We start from the raw sequence: 17,155 nt of genomic DNA, 5'->3' as shown, positions 1-17,155 counted from the left end.
AGGACGGATGCAGCTTTTCCATTGCATTTTTGGGGTGTATGGTGGAGGCGGGCATGAGGTGGGGAGACCCGAGGCTCCGGGTTTGGTCAGGGGGCAGTTTCGGGAATTCCAACCAGGGTGATGGGGGGGGGGGCGTCGGCACATCTCGAAGATACGTGGTCTATAAATGGAACTTGGGGGCGCCTCCCGTGTATAGCACAGGGATGGCCATGGTCAGGAAATAGCTGTTGCCTGGGGAAGGGGGTGGTCACAGTGGCAGTCTGAATCGGGGGCAAGGGGTCAATGTCTAGGAAGCCAAGGAGGATTGGAGGTCTGGAGTCCAGGAGGCAGGTCCAGGAGTCAGCACAGTGGCGGGAGCCGCCCGTCTGGGTGGAGTGGGCAGGGCACCTGGTGCCTGGGAAGCCGGATTTTCCGGGGGAGCTGCGGGAGGCTTTGGGCTTAGCAGCCTCAGGTCCCCCGGGGACCCTGGTGAGCTTGGCCTGCAGGGCCTGCTGGGTGAGGGGCAGGTTGCGGGAGGCAGGGATGGCCCAGCCTGCTGCATCCAGAGGCCTGGCAGTGAAGGTTGCCAGAGAGAAAGGGCAGGGGGAGGAAGAGATGGGCTGGTCCCCGAGGGCGGGATGCGGGGCGGGGGGTTGTGAGCTGCAAATAAAGTCCCTGCTGAAGTCCTGAAGCCCCCAGACAGGTTGGCGGGGGCCCGGGGGTAGGGGGTGAGGAGGAGGAACCCAGCACCAGCCCTCGGCGAGCCAGCCAGACATGAGGCTCCCCCTCGTTGAACAGACCACAAAGTGGGTTCTGCGAGAAGAGGCCATTTGCCCATGGACACACATTGATTATCCAACAGCTATTTATTGAACACCTACTCTGTGTCAGCTGCTGGGGTCACAGCTGAGAGCAAGACCAATGCTCCTGCCCTCCTGAAGCTCACATGCTAGCCCTGGGCGTGGGGGGTGGGGGGGGGCAGCGAGCACACACAGATCCGTGAGTGACAAGTTTGGTTGGAAGGGGAAATGTTCTGTGGTGAGAAAGATCCAAGGTAAAAGGGAGCCGGAGTCAGGGGTGTCATTTTAAACAGGAAGGATGGGGAGCCCAGGATAGCCCTCACTGAAGAGCTAGCAGGGGAGGGGGCACATGCAAAGGTCCTGAGGCAAAGAGCAAGCCTGTATGTGTAAGGGCCAGTGAGGAGGCTGGTGTAGGTGCTGGGGTTGGGGGAGGGCAGAGAGGAGGTGAAGCTGGGGAGACAAGGCAAGCTGCAGGGATTCTGTAATTGCAAAGCACCCTGTAAGATTGTGGGGTTTTTTTTCCTCTGAGCCAGAAGGAAACTTCTGGAAGGTCTGGGACAGTGAAGAAGAGATTGAGGCAAGCTAGGGCAGGGGCTATACCAAGGCAGTTGCTGGAGGGGTGAGAAGTGGACAGATTCTGCACATGGCTTTCCCTGAGGATTTGGAGGGTTCAGTGAGGGAAACCAGTGATGACTGTCATCCCAACGTTGGCCTGGGTGACCTGCAGAGTGGGGCTGGGAGTCCCCTTTGCCGAGCTCAGGTAGGTAGTTGTGCTCTGGCCTGGGGGCTGGGAGGGGTCTGGAGGAGGCAGAAATTGGTGGGGGGGGGGGGTGGGTGGGAGGGACAATGGCTTGGTAACAGGTGACCTAGGACGAGCTCTATCCCTGCCCTTTCCCGGCCCCAGGTCTCCTGGGTGCCACTGAAGGGCCCTCCCCAGCCGCCTAGGCCCGGGCCCCTGACTCCCAGGTCCAGGGTGGTCCAGTGTGGTCCTCCCCCCACGGATTCCCCTCCAGGAGGCTTGAGAATCACGTGAGCCATCTGGTTCTTCCTTTTCTTTTTTTAATGTTGATTTATTTTTAGAAAGAGAGAGAGAGTGTAAGCAGGGGAGGGGCAGAGAGAGACAGAGACAGAGACAGAATCGGAAGCAGGTTCCAGGCTCCGCCCTCAGCACAAACCGATGCGGGGCTTGAACCTGCGAACTGTGAGGTCATGACCTGAGCCGAAGCCAGACCCTTCACCAAGTGAGCCACCCAGGCACCCCTGGTTCTTTCTTCCTAGGCCGGGAGCTGGGGGTGGGGTGAGTAGGCGAGGAGTTTAACGAGGGGTGTCCTGTGATCCTGGCCCGCCTCCCTCCTCAGCCTCTGGTGCAGGGCTGGTGCCACCTGTTTCTTTCAAAACCTGTGTCAGAGTCATACCAGCACCTTTGGACCTGGGTGGCCAGGCCACCCTGGGCCTGCTAGCATTTACTGAGTGCCTTCTGTATACCAGGTCCATTCAGCACTTCCCATGCGTGAGCTTGTGCCCTCCAGCCAGCAGCCTAGGCGGGGGGACCAGCCCACTGCCCTGCCCTGTGGTATTTTTAGGCATCTAGGGTGTTCTCTGCTCCATTAGATCCCAGAGTCTTTGTCTCCAGCCCTGCCTAGTACATGCTGCTTGTAATAAAGTAGAGGGGAAACGGTGGAGAGATACAATTGCTGCTTCAGCTGTTCTGGATACTCAGAGACGGACTCAGGCACCAGGTTCTGGAACTCCCGGCTCCCACACCTGGAGGCTTCTGAGATGGGGCCATCTTCGCCCCCATTTTATTGACATGGGCTGGGGGCAAGGGGACTGGCTGCCTGAGCCGGGGACCTCTCCCTGGGGTGCTAAGACATGGGGGCTGCTTCTGGGGAGGCCAGGCACCCCTGGCCCCTGGTGGGGGTGTGGTCCTGACTCCAGCAGACTGCGGGGCGGCCCGACAGAGGAAGCTCACAGGGGTCTGAGGCTCTCTGGAGAGTTCTCGAGGTGGGTACTCTGAGCCCTTGAAGGCAGGGACATGGTGACAGCCTGCTGGGCTGAGGAGTAAGGGACAGGCCCTCAGGGGCATTGGCAGGAGCCGGGGAGGGGTCAACAGCCCTTCTTCCTCTTGGGCAGGAGAAAGGGATGCTGGGGCCTTAGCCACAAAACAGGCATCCAGGCCGCGGCTGCGGGCCCCGCCGTGGGCCCAGCTGCTCCTGTGTCTGAGCTGGGGGAGCAACGCAGGGGTGCACCTGGCAGGTGGGCAGGGGGCCATCAGGGTCTGCATCTCCCAGGACCTCCCGGGGAACCCCAGGGAGGGGGCCGAGGTGGCCGGGGAGGGGCGGTCAGCATGTGGCCAGCCGGTCACACACCCAGCCGTCCAGCCGGCTGCCACAGAAGGCATCGTTCCACTGCCCGGAGCCCTGCATCATCACGCAGTCCTCGCCCTGGCCCTGGTTGTTGGGTTCCCCCGGCCGCCAGTTGCTGGAGCAGAAGACTTCAGGTCAGAGGATGGGATCCGGGGCAGGAGCCCTACTGCCTTCGGCCAGACGCATCCCTCAGGGTCTGGGCCCCTCCCCCCATCCCTGGATCCCCACTCCCCACGCCCTGCAGCCCAGGGACACCGGCTGCCCACATCCCCTCCCCTCAACCCGACCACTGCGGACAGGCACCCCCCCCCCCCCCCCCGTCGGAGTCTGGGCCTCACCTGTAGTTCAGGGGGTTCTCATCCATCCAGATAAACTCCCCCTCTATGTCCAGGTCCCGAAGGCCAATCCAGGTGCCCTTCCTGTTGGCGCGTTTGGCCAGGAAGTCCTGGGGAGCAGGACGGGGCTGGAGGGGCTGCGGGGTTGTGCCTGGGGTCCCCACCCCCACCGCACAAGAGATCGCGGTGGGATCCCCGCCCCCTGCTGGCCACGCCCTCTGAAGAGCCCCGCCCACCTGCTCCTCTTGGCTGTGGATGCTGACCAGCCGCCCTTGCAGTTTGCTGCAGGCAAACCGGGCCTGGATCCACTTCTTGGCGCCCTCGCCGAAGTAGTAGCATTTCCTCTGGAAGTTGACCCAGTTCTCGGGGCACGTGTTACACGTGGAGCCTGGGGCGGAGGAGAGGCTCAGGGGTGCGGCCGTGGTGGGCACCGTGGAGGGCGCCGTGGCGGGCGCTGTGGCCGGCGCCGTGGCGGACGTGGCCAGCACCGTGGCGGGCGCTGTGGCCGGCGCGGTGGCGGACGTTGTGGCCGGTGCCGTGGCGGGCTCTGTGGCCGGCGCCGTGGCGGGCTCTGTGGCCGGCGCCGTGGCGGGCTCTGTGGCCGGCGCCGTGGCGGGCGCTGTGGCCGGCGCGGTGGCGGACGTTGTGGCCGGTGCCGTGGCGGGCGCTGTGGCCGGCGCCGTGGCCGGCACCGTGGGGACAATAGGCAGGGTGGGTGGCAGCGTCTCTCCTGGGGTCACTCTTGGGGTCCGGGCTGAAAGCAGACCAACTTGCAGGTTGCCCCTCTTCCCGGCCAGACCAGCCGCCCGGCGGGAACACCTCGGCTGCCGGCACCGTTGCCACAAATATCGCCCCTCCACCCCCCCCCCCCAATGCCTGTCACCGACACCGTCATCGTAGACACCTCTTGGCCAGCAACTCTTTGGCCTCTGCCAGCATCAGCCCCACAAAGAGACCCGCGGCATCACCACGTCACCAGCTCTGTGGCCCGTGGCCCCTCGACCACCGACGCCATCACCACAAACACGTTCGCGGTCAGAAGCGTGTCAACCACCAGCACCATGGCCACCAACCCCACCGCTCTCAGCGGCACCTTCAGTCCCACTGCCATCCCCGGGGGGACCCAGGATCGCCAGCAACCTCTCTCCACTGCCACCAGCACGGCCAACACCGTCTTCACACCAGCCACGGCTTAATCACCAGGGCCGACCTGGCGAGGCCACGGTTGCCAGCATCATGGTCCCCTTGTATTGTCCCCACCAACAGCTCCAGTGACAACCCTGGTGGCCATTGCTACCGGCACCCCCAAAACCAGCCTTGTTGACCAGATTTGGGGAAAATGCGACGATTTCTGTCTAGTTGGAGGGACCGAGCAGGAGAGCTTAGGGAGGGCTGGGTCCTCATGGCCTTGACCTGGGGCCACCTTGGTCTCTGTCTCCTCTTGTCCACATCCCGGAGAAACTCTTAGGCACTGTCACCACACCTCCCATCCAGGACTCCCAGATGGGGGGTTAAACCCACTGTTACTGGGTTGACTCACTCTTGATTGAAAACAGCTTTTCTTGGAATGACGTGCAGAGAGGGCTCCAGAGCTTTGGAGGAATTTTTAAAAGAGACCTGGGGTCCCCAACCTCTGGGGGATCAAAGCTGGATGTGTTTCTCACACATGGGCCAGTAACCAGTATGTGGCCACTGGTGCAGGGGGGTGGGGAACATTAAAACCGGAAGGGGGTATCCCTGGGCACTTGAAGAAAACCTGGAGGGAGGTACCCTGCCTGTGTCCCCATCAAGAGACAGCCCTGGAGCTGGCCTCAGCCCCCAGGTCACCCCAGGGACCGGGTAGGAACTAGGAGGTCATCCATCCACATGAACGTGGCCCAGAGCCCTCCCCAGAGGGACCACTTCCGGGTTTCTGGCTGGGATTCCCACAGCCACGGCATGTCCCGGGGGGCCGCACTCCACACCAAGCACAGAACCTTCCTCTTCTCTTCGCCAACTAGAGCAGCAGGGGCTTCCCAGGGGTGGAAAGTCAAAAATCAAGGGTGGGGGTGGGGAGCGCCCGGGTTCCTGTCCCAGGTTGAAGGCACGCTGACGGGACTTCTGCTCTTCCTGAAGCCTGCCGGGGCCACCCCTCACCCCAAGCCTTGTCACCACCAGCATTGCCCCGTCTCTGCAGAGGGGACCCACCCCCTTGAGCCCCGTGGCTGGTCAGACAATCTTCTGGGAGGGCTGTGGCTGAGGGCGTCCTACTGATGACCCTCTTCTGAGCCACGAGGGGCAGAGGAAGGAGAAGCAAAGTGAACCCAGAGATGGTGACACACAGGGAAGCTTCGACCTGAAGGAGGGAAAAAAGCGTGCGAGCTCCCCCCCCCGCCCCCCCCCCCCCCGCTCCAGTTCCGTGGAGAGAGGCGGCTGGACTCAGAGAGAAACTGCCGCGTGTCCCCCATGGACCCTGCCGCACACATAAGCCCACACCCGTCCACGCTGTCACGTGCAGCCCTCTAGCACACATCCCCCCACACCCGTCCCGTCGCTCGCACGCCCCGGCACACCACAGGCCCAGACTCACAAGCGCACTCACCGTTGGACACGTGGAGCTCAATCCACAGCTTTACCACCTCCTGCTGGAGCCTTTCCAATGAGTGCAAGGCTGTGCGCCTCTCGTTCAAGCCTCGGGTGATCGGGTGGGGGACGGTGGTCAGAGACGAGCTTGGAGCGCGCCCCCCGCCCCCCCCTCCACCCTCTACCCCGTCCCCTCCCAAGGCTCACTCTGGGACTTGAGGTTGCTCAGGTCCGAACGAAGTCCATCCAGGTTCCGGGAGAGCTCAGAGTCTGACGGGGCCGGGCTGGGGTCAGGGCTGGGAGTCCCCGAGCCCGGCCCCCAGCCTCACGGTCCCTCCCAGCTCTAGGACCCCTGTCCCCAGCAGCCTCTCACCCTGAGCTTTCATTCTTTTCTGTTCAGCTTGGATTTCCTCCATGTTCTGTGACACCTGGGCAGCTGGGTGCAGGGGAGGGGGCTCAGTGGTAAGCAGGTCCTCAGGGCCACCCCTGCCCCCCCCTCAGCTCCCCCGCTGGCCCCTTTGTCCTTCTCGCCTCTGTCTTCGGGGTCCCCTGCTCACTTTGCCATTCACAGGTGGCCTAGAGCACTCTGTCCACGTGTTAATCCAGGCTCCCCCACCCCCACCCCACTCCTCCTCCTCGACCTGAGCTGACATCACTCACCCTGGGATTTCTGGGCCATCTCATCCCCTCTGTGTCTTTCCAAGTCCTTGGCAACCTGAGAGACTGGGACCGCAGGAAAGACGATGTGTCCTCAGGAACCAGGAAGGCACGTCCTCAAATCCTTCCCCTCCCTGGCCCCGAGTGCAGGGTCCCCTCACATTTTCATTTTGGGGACAAGGTACCGAGGAAGACGCAGGCAAGAATAGGATGAACACGTGTACCCTCCCCCCACCCAGAACGCAACGTAAAAGCAGCCGGCGTTTCCTGAAAGCTCACTGGAGGCAGGTCTAAATGCTTCACCAAGTCTCAGCTCGTTTCTGCCTCGATACCCTGAAATGATGCCCACTTTACAGGTGAGGGAACCGAGGCCTGGAGCCATTACGTAACAGCCCATCAGACACCTCGTAGAGCCCCCGTCTCTCCCAGAGGCTCCGGGTTTTCACCCCAAGGGGAGGGGGCAATGCAGGCTGACCCCCACTTCCTGGCAGGGGATACTGGAGCCCAGTCCTTCTCCCACGTCCCACAGCGGCCAGTGGCCGAAGCAGGACAAGAACCCCCCTCCCTGCCTCCTCTCCCCCCGCCCCTCCCCCCCTACCGTTCTGGGCAGCGGTTTCTTCCAGCTGTTTCAGATTCTGTACAGCGTCCCAGTCTGGGGAGGGGAGAAGAGGAGGGGCGAAGACGTTTTCAAGAACCCCGACCACACCCTCCCCCCCACCTGTCAGCTGGGGAGGGAGGCCTTGGGTATATACCACTCGGGAGGCACAGAAAGGATGGGAAACAGAGACGCTGGACGGGGTGGGGAGCTCTCGGGTGGGGGGGGACAGAGGGCCTCGGGAGGGGGCCGCTGGGGACAAGGTGGGAGGCACGATGGGGAAATTGGACTCGGAGAGGCGTGACGTCCCAGCATCTAAAAGTGGGGTTCTGGGAGAGAGCACAAGAGAGGGGCCGCATGGGGCTGGGGGTGTCCTCACGCCAGAAGAGAAGCAGGGTCAGCAGCCCGGCCCACAGCATGACGGTCACCAGCCCCAACAGTGCCATCTGGGTCCCTTGCCCACAGCACCGCCGCCGCCTTCCGGGAAGGTTTGGGAACTCTGCCGGGCGTTGAGGGGGGAGCGCCAGGGGGTGCAGTGTGAGACGGGGCTTGGCTCTGCCTGTCTCCCCGTCACCCACAGCCCCTAAGTCCTGGGAGACTGTCCAGAGCCCACACTAAAGCCGTGGGTCTCAGTGGACCCCCAGCCTGCTCCGCACATCTTCCCCACATGCCGCCTTCATGCCCCACCGGTGCCCCCCCACCCCGACTCCATCCATCTCTGCGTCTGTGCATCTCTGAATCTGTCCCTCCGCCCGTCCAGCCCTTCCGCCCACACGCCAGTGGTCAGCAAGCCTGACTTGGGGCCAGGGCACCGTCCAGAAAGGCAGCCCGGGGTGGGGGGCCGGGAGCTGAGACCCTCCCTCCGTGGTCCCCCATCAGGTGGCCGACTGCCACCCAGCTCTCGCTGTGACCCTCTTCCCTTACGCCCTCACACACCAACGCTCGAGCTCCAGCCTCATGCCCAGGAAGCTGGGTCCTCCTTCCGCTTGGACCTCCTGCCCTCACCCTGTGGCTGTCCTCCACCCCGCACCCCTTCTCTAAACCCAGGACACTGGGTCTGTGTTCTTCCTCCATATCCAAGCCCTTCCCCAGCCTTTTCCCCGGATGTCAGACCCCCCGGAGCCTCACCACAATCCCTGGGGCCCCCAGGACTCTACCTTGACTCCCCACCGTGGGTCCGGGCCCCCTGCCCTCACCCTGACCGTGAGGATTCATCGTGCTGGATTCTGCTTGCTCTGAGTCCCCGTCCTACTTCCAAATCTATCGGGCTCCCAGCACCCGAGCTAGAGCCGATTTTTTTTGTTGGAGGGCGTTGAGTCAGGGCAGGGAGGGGCCTGCGGCTTCCCCCTCCTGCTTGGCTCTGTGCCCAGAAGGCCAGTCGGGGCTCACCTCCCCCTCACCCCTTGCTGGGCCTTCTCCCCAGAGAGAGACCCAGGAACCCCTCTCCTCTCCTGGGTGGAAGGCAGGAGGCCGGGTGCTCGGTTTTGCCAGGGTCAGCTCCAGAGAGCCCTCTCACCTGAGTAGACATGTTCCTCCATGGCCGCCCTGCTTGGATTCTCCCAGTGACAGGCTGCTCACCACCTCCCAAGGCAGCCCACTTAGCGGGTGTAGTCGTGGCTCTGGCCGGGATCCGGGTTCTGAGGAGCATTAAGGTTAGACGTCAGGCTCTGGTTACGGGCGCGGGACAGCGTCTGGGACTCGAGGAGCTCGGTGACCATTGGCTGATTTTGTTTCGTCCGTGACCAGGAGTCAGCGCGGCATTTCACTGGGAGACACAGGCCTGAGACCAGAGGTGGGCGCCCCAGAGCCGACGCGGGCCGGGTACACGGCAGGTGCCTCATAAATGCAGCGAGTGACCGAACCTCAAAACCAACCGCCTCATCCATAAAACGCCAATAACACCCGCACCACAGGGTGGTGACGTGCCCTTCACGGATGTGTCAGGTGCTTCGATCAAGGGCTGGTCCGTCGCCCCACAAATATCATCATCAGCTTGCTGCTGTCACCGCCGGTTGCCAACGTGGCTTGGGACTCAACCTTCCCGAGTGTCAGTGTCCCCTCTATAGAATGGGAGGGATGCTCGTACCCAACTCACGAGGTCGAGGTAGGATCAAATGAGATGACAACGTAGGTGAGTGTCTCGGCAAGATGCCGTGCACGCACAGTGGGTCTTCAGATCCTAAACACTTATCAGGCACCTGCTGTGTGCCAGGCCTTGCTGGGCGGTGCAGAAACTCCGTCACCAGACCTCAGCTTCCTCTTCTGCAATGTGCCCAAGGCATCTTTAAAGTCTCTTGACTTTTTAAAAAAAATATTTTTAAGTTTATTTGTTTATTTTGAGAGAGAGAGAGGGAGTGAGCAGGGAGGGGCAGAGAGAGAGAGGGAGAGAGGGAGAGAGAGAATCCCCAGCAGGCTCCACACTGCCAGCGCAGAGCCTGACGCGGGGCTCGAGCCCATGAACCGTGAGATCATGACCTGAGCCGAAATCAGGAGTCAGAGGCTTAACCGAGGGAGCCACCCAGGCGCCCCAAAGTCTTTCGAGCATCTATTTTGTGCCAAAGAGGGCGGGTTTGGTTACAGGCTGCCTCTCTTGCCATAGGACCATGGGCAATATGCTTCCCCTCTCTGAGCCCCGGGGAGGTGGATGTGGGGAGTGACCAGGCTCTGATTAACGGCAGCTCCAACTGGCCCTTGTGCCACCATGGGAGAGGCCAGAGGCGTGACCATCCTGCAGCCAAACATGCCTGAGCCCAAGCTGGACAGACTGGGGGCTGAGTCCCGGCTTCTCCCAGGACGAGCGACTTAAGTTTGCTCATCTGTCAACGAGGGGTGACCGTGCCAAGCCCACTGGATGAAGCACGATGGGCGTGGCACGCAGCAGGCGCTCGGTTAACCTGCTGGTGGGGAGCTGGGGAAACTGAGGCCCCGAGGCGGTAAGTAATTTGTCCATGCCACATGATGGTAGAACGGGGACTTGAACCCAGGACAGGTGACATCGGAACCTATTCGCTCAACCACCTGGGGACACGGCCTCCTGATGGGTGTCTGCCAGTAAGTGCCAGGGGGCAGGGTCCTGATGCCGGGCCGTCTTTCTGACTTAGGAGCTCCCAGCCCTGCGGCCGGCTTTCCGCGGCCCTCCGGGGTTTGCACAATCAGCCCCCGGTGCACCCACCAAGCTCATCTGTTTTTCTCGGTCATGCCAGGCACTGGCTTCAACTGCCCCAACCCAGGATCCCTCGCGACTGCCGATTCTGTCCACGCTGCCCGCTGCCCACCGCCCTTCTGTCCCTTGAGACCCAGCCCCGAGGCCGCTGCTTCCAAGGAACCTTCAACGTCCACGTCCCACTGTCGGCCCCAACGCACACGCACACGCACAGAGGGTCACACGCGTGCTCCCACATTCACACGCAGACACGCAGTCGCACGCCCACCCACTCACACGTATCTCGCACTCACATTCGCTGCGAACGGCGTCGCTGTCCTGGTCCGCTGGGGCGGGTTGGAGGGGCCGGCGGGGCCGCGGGCGGTGGTGAGGACCTTGGCCTGGGGAGACAGTTTTCTTCTGAAAGCAGGCCCACCCACGGCTTCTATTTTCACAGGCCTAATTATGGGCTTGCCACCTGGTTACCCATATTACACGCATGGCCGCCCCTGAGGCTCCCCACCACCGGGTAAAGTCCGTCCTATTATTATCTCCATTAGGCAGGTGAGCAAAACTGAGGTCCAGAGAGGCTAAGCCACATTCCCAGAGTGCCGGAGGAAGGAAGTGGGAGAGCCAGGACTGAACTAACGTGGCTAAGTCATTATACCACTGTGGCAGGGAAGAGGGAAGAAAAGGAGAGAGAAAGAGAGAGGGATGAGCCAGGAGGGAGCCGGGAGGTAGGGGAGAAACAGAAAGATCCATGAGATAACATTCTGGTCAAATAGTAACAATTTTGTTACAGGGTTGAATTTAATACCAGTGTGGGCCAGGGAGTTGGGGGGGGGGGGACAGTTCCCGGTGTCCCAGGTGCATCGAAACATTTAACGTTCGCTCGTTATGAGGTAGATGCTTTTGTTCCTAATGCTGCCTTCTTGGTGAAGAATGTGGGGGCGCAGAGAGGTTAGGTAACTTGTCCAAAGTTGCACAGCTCATAAGTGGCAATGCCGGGATTTGAACCCAGGCAGCACAGGCCCCAAGTCAGCAGCCCTAACCCCCGTGCCCCTAGCCTTGGATTTATGGGGACTTCTTCTTTTTTTTTAATATTTTTATTTTATTTTTGAGAGACAGAGAGAGACAGCAGGAGTGGGGGAGGAGCAGAGAGAGAGGGAGACACAGAATCGGAAGCAGGCTCCAGGCTCCGAGCTGTCAGCACAGAGCCCGACGTGGGGCTTGAACCCACGAACCGTGGGATCATGACCTGAGCCAAAGTCGGATGCCTGACCGACTGAGCCACTTCTTATGGGGACTTCTGCACACCTCACACCCTGCCCTTCCTCCCTAAACTGTGTCCTCTGATCCTTAACCCTCTTCCCATTCTTGATTGGGGGACACCCCAGGCCAATCCCCACGCCGGGAAGGGCTGCCTCCGTCCTCCAGGCTTGATACTCTGCCTCTCACTCTGGAAGATGCCCACTTGGGCCCCTGTGTCCCACTTTCCCACCGGGACCCATCTGGGCCAACCACCAGATGGGGAGGGGCCTGGCCTGACATGTCCCCTGGACTTTGCACTCCAGGACAGCAGGCACGAAGCTGCCTCATGTGTCACACTGTGTTTCCAGCATGGAGGGGTGGCCCTCAGTACATGTGTACTGCCTGAATGACTGTTGGGTTGAGGCTGTTCATTCAGGGCCCCGACTGTCCCTCTCAACTCGATCTGGGCTACTTGCGGGGACTTGAACCCACGGCGTGTTTTGCCAAGGGACAGGGGATGGTCATTGTAGGGAAGAGAGTGGTCAGGTGGGCACCAGAGAGAGGTCACTGGGGCTGCTGGGTGGACAGAAGGCAGCAGGAGCCCTGGCGGCGGGGGGCGGGGGGGGGACCCTGAGTGTCATCATGGGGCCAGGTGGGGGTGGGGACACTGGGGAGCTGTCACCAGGTCCAGGCACCAGAGGAGGTGTCTGGGGCAGTGGCTGTGGGAATGACCGGACGGGTTTGAGAAGAGACGGGCTTTGGTGATGGGTGAGGATGGAGTGGGGGGGGGGGCACCCGGAAGATGCCGTAACAATTGACTGGGCCTCAGTCGCAGTCTCTGGTAGACAGAGGGGCTGTCCTAGTGCTGAGGACACAGGAAGGAAGAGGAGAAAGTTTGGGAAGAAGCCTCGCTGGGTGGCAGTGAAGACACAGGACGGGGTAGGAGGTGTCGAATCGAGGATGGGGTGGGGATGCGGTTTGGTGTTCCTGAGCCTCTGAGAGCTCTGCAGCTCAGGTGCCCAGCCCCCGTCCACACTGGTGCCCACCGTCTCCACCGTGTCTTTCCGGAGGGTCCCACGGCTCCTGCGAAGCTGGGTCCCTGCCAAGACTGAACTTAGACAAGAGGATGCTTTGGGGGTGAAATCTCAACCCCCCCTACTCAGGGCTGCAGTAAACCCTGTCACGCGACTGACCCCTCCCTCTTCCCTTCTGCGGTATCGACCCAGGGCTCTGTTCACTTCAAGGGAAAAACAGGAAACCGTGCGGATGTGGGCCCCCATCGAGGGTGTCAGTTCTTCTTTCACGTTTGGGATCCTTGAGCCCGGGGCAGCCCCCCCCTCGTCCCCCCTGCCCCGGCCCCCGCTCGGCACAGACCTGGATCTGGACGCAGGAGGAACGAGTCAGGGGTCCTGCAACAACCACAAACGATCCCCGGGCGGGTCCCCACCCTGGCCCCGGCCCGACGCTATTCAACCCCAACTCACCCCCAAGGGTGTTCGGATCCCCAACCCTCTCACCTGTGCTCTGTGCGGAGAGGAGCCTCAACCTCTAAATTTAGAACCTCAGCACCTAGGACAGGGCCCCGCGTTCTATTCCAATGTGATGAAGGAACATCCACGCTGACCCCAACCCCACCCTGGTGGCCCAGCCCCCGGCTCTCCCCACCTGATCGGTCCCTCCTGGTGTTGCAAAAGGGAGAAAGGAAGGAGGGGGTGTGTGGGGCGGGAGGGAAGTGGGTGTGTCAAATCCCAAAGGGCTTGCAGGAGGAGGTGGCTTTAAAACCGGGTTTCTCATTCTCAGTTCTGTTGGCACTGGGGCCGGATGATTCCTTGTTGTTGGGGTGGGGGGCTGTCCTGTAGATTGCAGGGTCTTTGGCAACATCCCCGGCCTCTAGCCTCTGGCTGCCAGTAGTAGTCCCCCCCTTCTACCTAGTCACGACCGCCAAAAATGTCTCCAGACATCGCCGAATGCCTCCTGAGGGGCAGAATCACCCCCAGTTGAGAACCACTGCTTTGAAGCATGATTTACAGACAAAGAGAAGGTGCTGGCTTCGGGCTTGAACACGCTTTCTCTGTGTCTCTGTCTGTCCCTCCATCTGCTGGGGACAGATGACCTCTCCTCTTTCATTTACTCAACAACCATTATTTGGGCACCTACTGAGTGCCAGGTTCAGAGAACAAAGGCCCAGTTCTTGCGAGGGAGGTTTTGGTTTTTCATCGTGATAAAATATACAGAACACAAAATTTACCATTTGAATCATTTGCAGTGGCATTAAGCACACTCACATCGCGCCACCATCCCCACCCTCAGTCTCTAGAACTTTCCATCTTGCCAAACTGAGACTCTGTCCCCCCGAAACACCAACTCGCCCTGCCCTCGCCCAGCCCCTGGCTCCCGCCATCTACTTCCTGTCTCTGGGGAGGGGACTCCTCTAGGGACGGCATCTAACTGGGATCCTACAGGGTCTGTGCTTTGGTGTTTAGTCCCTTTCACTTAGCATGACACCCTCACGGTTCGTCCACGATGCAGCATAAAAAACAAGTTTAAAATTCACAAATCCGCAGGACAGTCTTAGGTGCTGGAAAAGCAGGGTCTTGGGGGTGGGGTGGGGGAGAAGGGCTAGTTTAGACTGGAGGGTTCTGAACCTGAGGGACGTGAAGTGAGGTCTGAGCAGACCCCTCGGGAAGGCTGGATTTTCCTTCTGTTTCACGCTGGCGGCCGGAGGCCCTCTCCCGGGGCTTTGCAACCTCAAAGCCTTGAGCTGGTGCCCTGCCCCCTCCCAGACAGGGGAAATCCATTCAGTCTTTTCCCAGAGGCCCCAGGTCCCAGAGAGGGGCTTGCCCTGCGGCCTCCCACAGCTTGGCCACGTGGCTTCCACAGCCTCTGCCCTCTTTGGGTCTCAGTTTCCCCGACGGAGGAGGGCACCGGGCTTTGGGTCCTGGCCCGCACCTGCCTGACAGGCACAGAAGCCTTGTCACCTCCTGCAGGAAGGACCCCAGTGTTCTGGGAAAGTGGAAATTCTGCAGGACCGGGGTCGGGCTCACGTGAGAGCCGAGTGAGGGGTACAGGTGGGGGCCCCCAACACGCAGGCACACAGAGGCACGCACACACACGGGGTGACGTGACACCGTCATCGGCAGAGGCACGCAGGTACAGAGAGACTGACGGTCCCTACGCGGCTTAACCGCAGACACACGCACGACGAATCGCAGGAGGCGTACGCACAGGTAGGCGCGGGGGTACGGACACACACACAGGTCCGAATGTGGCCACCCCACAGACACAAGATAGACACACCCCATGTGCACAGAGACACAAGTAACACAATCGCACGTACCAACACAACCCCCCCCCCCGCCCCCGCCCATAAACGCACGGAAACATACAAAGAAACAAAACACACAGACACGCGGAGAACGTTCCAGGCCCACGGACACGTGCAGACAGACACAGACATACACGGTCACACAGACATGCACGAGGGTCCCCTTTGCTGTTCCAGAGGAGAGGCTGATGGGGAAAAAGTAGCTCTCCTCCACTAACAGCCCTCCCGTTTGCCTCTGCTCTCCTCCCCTCCCCCATGCATGCCTCAGTTTCCCCTCAGGGACTTCTCTCTGCCTCTCCATGACCCCCCCTCGGCTTCAATCACCCCCAACCCCTGCTGACTTCCTACGTCTCCATCTTCTGCCCAGCCCCCTCCCCTGACCTTCATTTGGTCCTGAACTCACTCCTCACTCACTCACAGGCTCAGAGGCCTCCCCGCCCCCCCCCAACAACCCTCTGCACTCCCCTCTCCCCAGCCCTGAGCTCCTACATTAAATGGGCACCTTCCCCAGGACTGGGAGCTGCGAGGCCAGAGGGCTAGCCCCAGCTCCCAGCCACACACCCCCCCCACTCACTCACACCCCTCCTTGCTCCCCCCCCTACCCCTACCCCTGCAGTGACCTTGTCAACAGGAAGAGGGAAGGCCAATGTGGGACAGGAGAAGGCTGGATTTGCATTTTCATCTTCCTGGAGCCTTGGGGTCTGGAGCCCAGCTGGTTTTGTCCCTGTGTGTTGCTGGGATGGAGGGAGAGGTTGGAGGGGGGCTCAGGATGAGGGGGTCCAGAAGTCGGCTTGTCCACATCCTTTCTTCAGAAGGCCTTCCGGGGCCCACTGCCCGCACCTCCACACCACCCCCCAGATCCCAGCATATCCCCAATGACTGGGGGGCTGAGCCAGCTCATCCCAGGAATCCTGAGAACATTCCAGGCCCACACTGGGAGATTCGGGGATTTCTTTCTGACAATGTCCACGGTTCTTTGAGGGGACAGGGTACCGTGTGGGGACCAGGCTGAAGGATGGCTCCCAGCCCCTCAGGGACTCAGAAATCCAGGCCCCAGGTCCCCGGCCCCTCAAAGAACCAGGCCCCCAGCCCCGTAAGACTTTGGTCTAGATCGTTTGCTTTTTCTACTCCATCGGGCCCTTTTGCGCGAAGGTTCTCCAGCTGGGCCGGCACAGGAGGCGTGTGCCCCCTGCTGGACACATCTGGTCACTGCCCCCCACTGGGCGACCCCCCACTGGGTGGGCAGAGGAGAGGGCCGGTGGCGTTCCAGCTCCACCCCCTTTCCCTGCGGACTGACTGTATCCTCTCGGGCCTCAGTTTCCCCATCTGTAAAGTGGGAATAAGCACAATCCTCCTACCTAGGGCCTCGTGCTCCTAAAGCTTTCCACGGGTGCCGAACGGAGACAAGCCCCTGGGGAGCGCTGGAGTCTCTCCCGTGAGTAACCCCTACACCCCAGCCCGCGAAGGCCCCTCCAAGGAAGCCCCGGCCCCCCCGCAGCCAGCCGGGCCCTGTGTGGCTGGCGCCTTCTCCTGCACGGTTGCCCCTTTGCTGCAGCCACACCCACAGGCTTCTCTGGGTTTTCAGGCCTCTCCGTGGCCCTTCTTCGTCCTCCAGGTGTCTGCTCTCTGAGGGAGGTGACAGTCACCCCTGGGACGGTCTCTATGACCTACCTCCTGTGTGTGGACGCGTGTGGTTTGCTTGTTACCGGTACCCGCTGGAAGGTGCGCTCCTCCGGGAGTGGGAGGGGCAGGACTGTCACCGCGTCCCCAGCCCAGGGCTCGGCACACGGCACGCCGTAGCTGCGCCACGAGGCGTCACAGCCGTGTGAGCGTCCTAGGACTGCGCTAAGGAAGTACCAGCCGCTGACTTGGCGGCTTTAAACAACATAAGTTTATTATCTCACAGAGCTGGAGGTCAGAAGTCCCAGCACAGGCCTCACTGGGCTAAAATCAAGGCGTCCACAGGGCTGTGCTCCTGGAAAGTCAAGGGGAGAATCGGTTTCCTTGCTGTTCTTTCCGCTTCTACAGGGGCCCACACCTCTTGGCTCGTGGCCCCTTCCTCCAGCTTTGAAGTCGGCAGCGGAGAACTTGTGATCTCTCTCCGACTCTGCTGCTGTTGTCACATCTCCTTCTCAGACTCTGA

The 17,155-nt window shown here is 61.2% G+C and overlaps 1 protein-coding gene across 5 annotated transcripts; it reads right to left on the bottom strand.

The window, feature by feature from the left end:
- Window positions 1-1,030: 1,030 nt before the first annotated feature.
- FCER2 (Fc epsilon receptor II) lies at window positions 1,031-16,811 on the bottom strand. Of its 5 annotated transcripts, XM_081791521.1 has the most exons (14): window positions 16,684-16,811; window positions 15,633-15,746; window positions 13,205-13,256; window positions 10,751-10,837; window positions 8,811-8,931; window positions 7,674-7,793; window positions 7,298-7,351; window positions 6,703-6,765; window positions 6,416-6,478; window positions 6,250-6,312; window positions 6,062-6,151; window positions 3,717-4,234; window positions 3,484-3,590; window positions 1,031-3,260 (listed from the first exon to the last, which is right to left on the bottom strand). In XM_081791521.1, exons 5-14 carry the CDS (start codon window positions 8,830-8,832, stop codon window positions 3,122-3,124), a joined length of 1,239 nt encoding a protein of 412 aa, XP_081647647.1. In that variant the 5' UTR covers window positions 8,833-8,931; window positions 10,751-10,837; window positions 13,205-13,256; window positions 15,633-15,746; window positions 16,684-16,811; the 3' UTR covers window positions 1,031-3,121. The 5 variants fall into 5 exon arrangements, with proteins under 5 accessions (XP_081647647.1, XP_081647649.1, XP_060486077.1 ...); XM_081791523.1 differs by lacking the exons at window positions 15,633-15,746; window positions 16,684-16,811 and adding an exon at window positions 13,353-13,393; XM_060630094.3 differs by lacking the exons at window positions 15,633-15,746; window positions 16,684-16,811 and having other exon boundaries at window positions 3,717-3,868; window positions 13,205-13,339.
- Between the last annotated feature and the right edge of the window lie 344 nt (window positions 16,812-17,155).

The sequence above is a fragment of the Panthera onca genome, chromosome A2, assembly GCF_046562875.1.
Source record: "Panthera onca isolate mPanOnc1 chromosome A2, mPanOnc1 haplotype 2, whole genome shotgun sequence".
Lineage (NCBI taxonomy): Eukaryota > Metazoa > Chordata > Mammalia > Carnivora > Felidae > Panthera > Panthera onca.
Note: the sequence above shows the minus strand (reverse complement) of the source record. Positions and strands in the feature narration are given on the sequence as shown.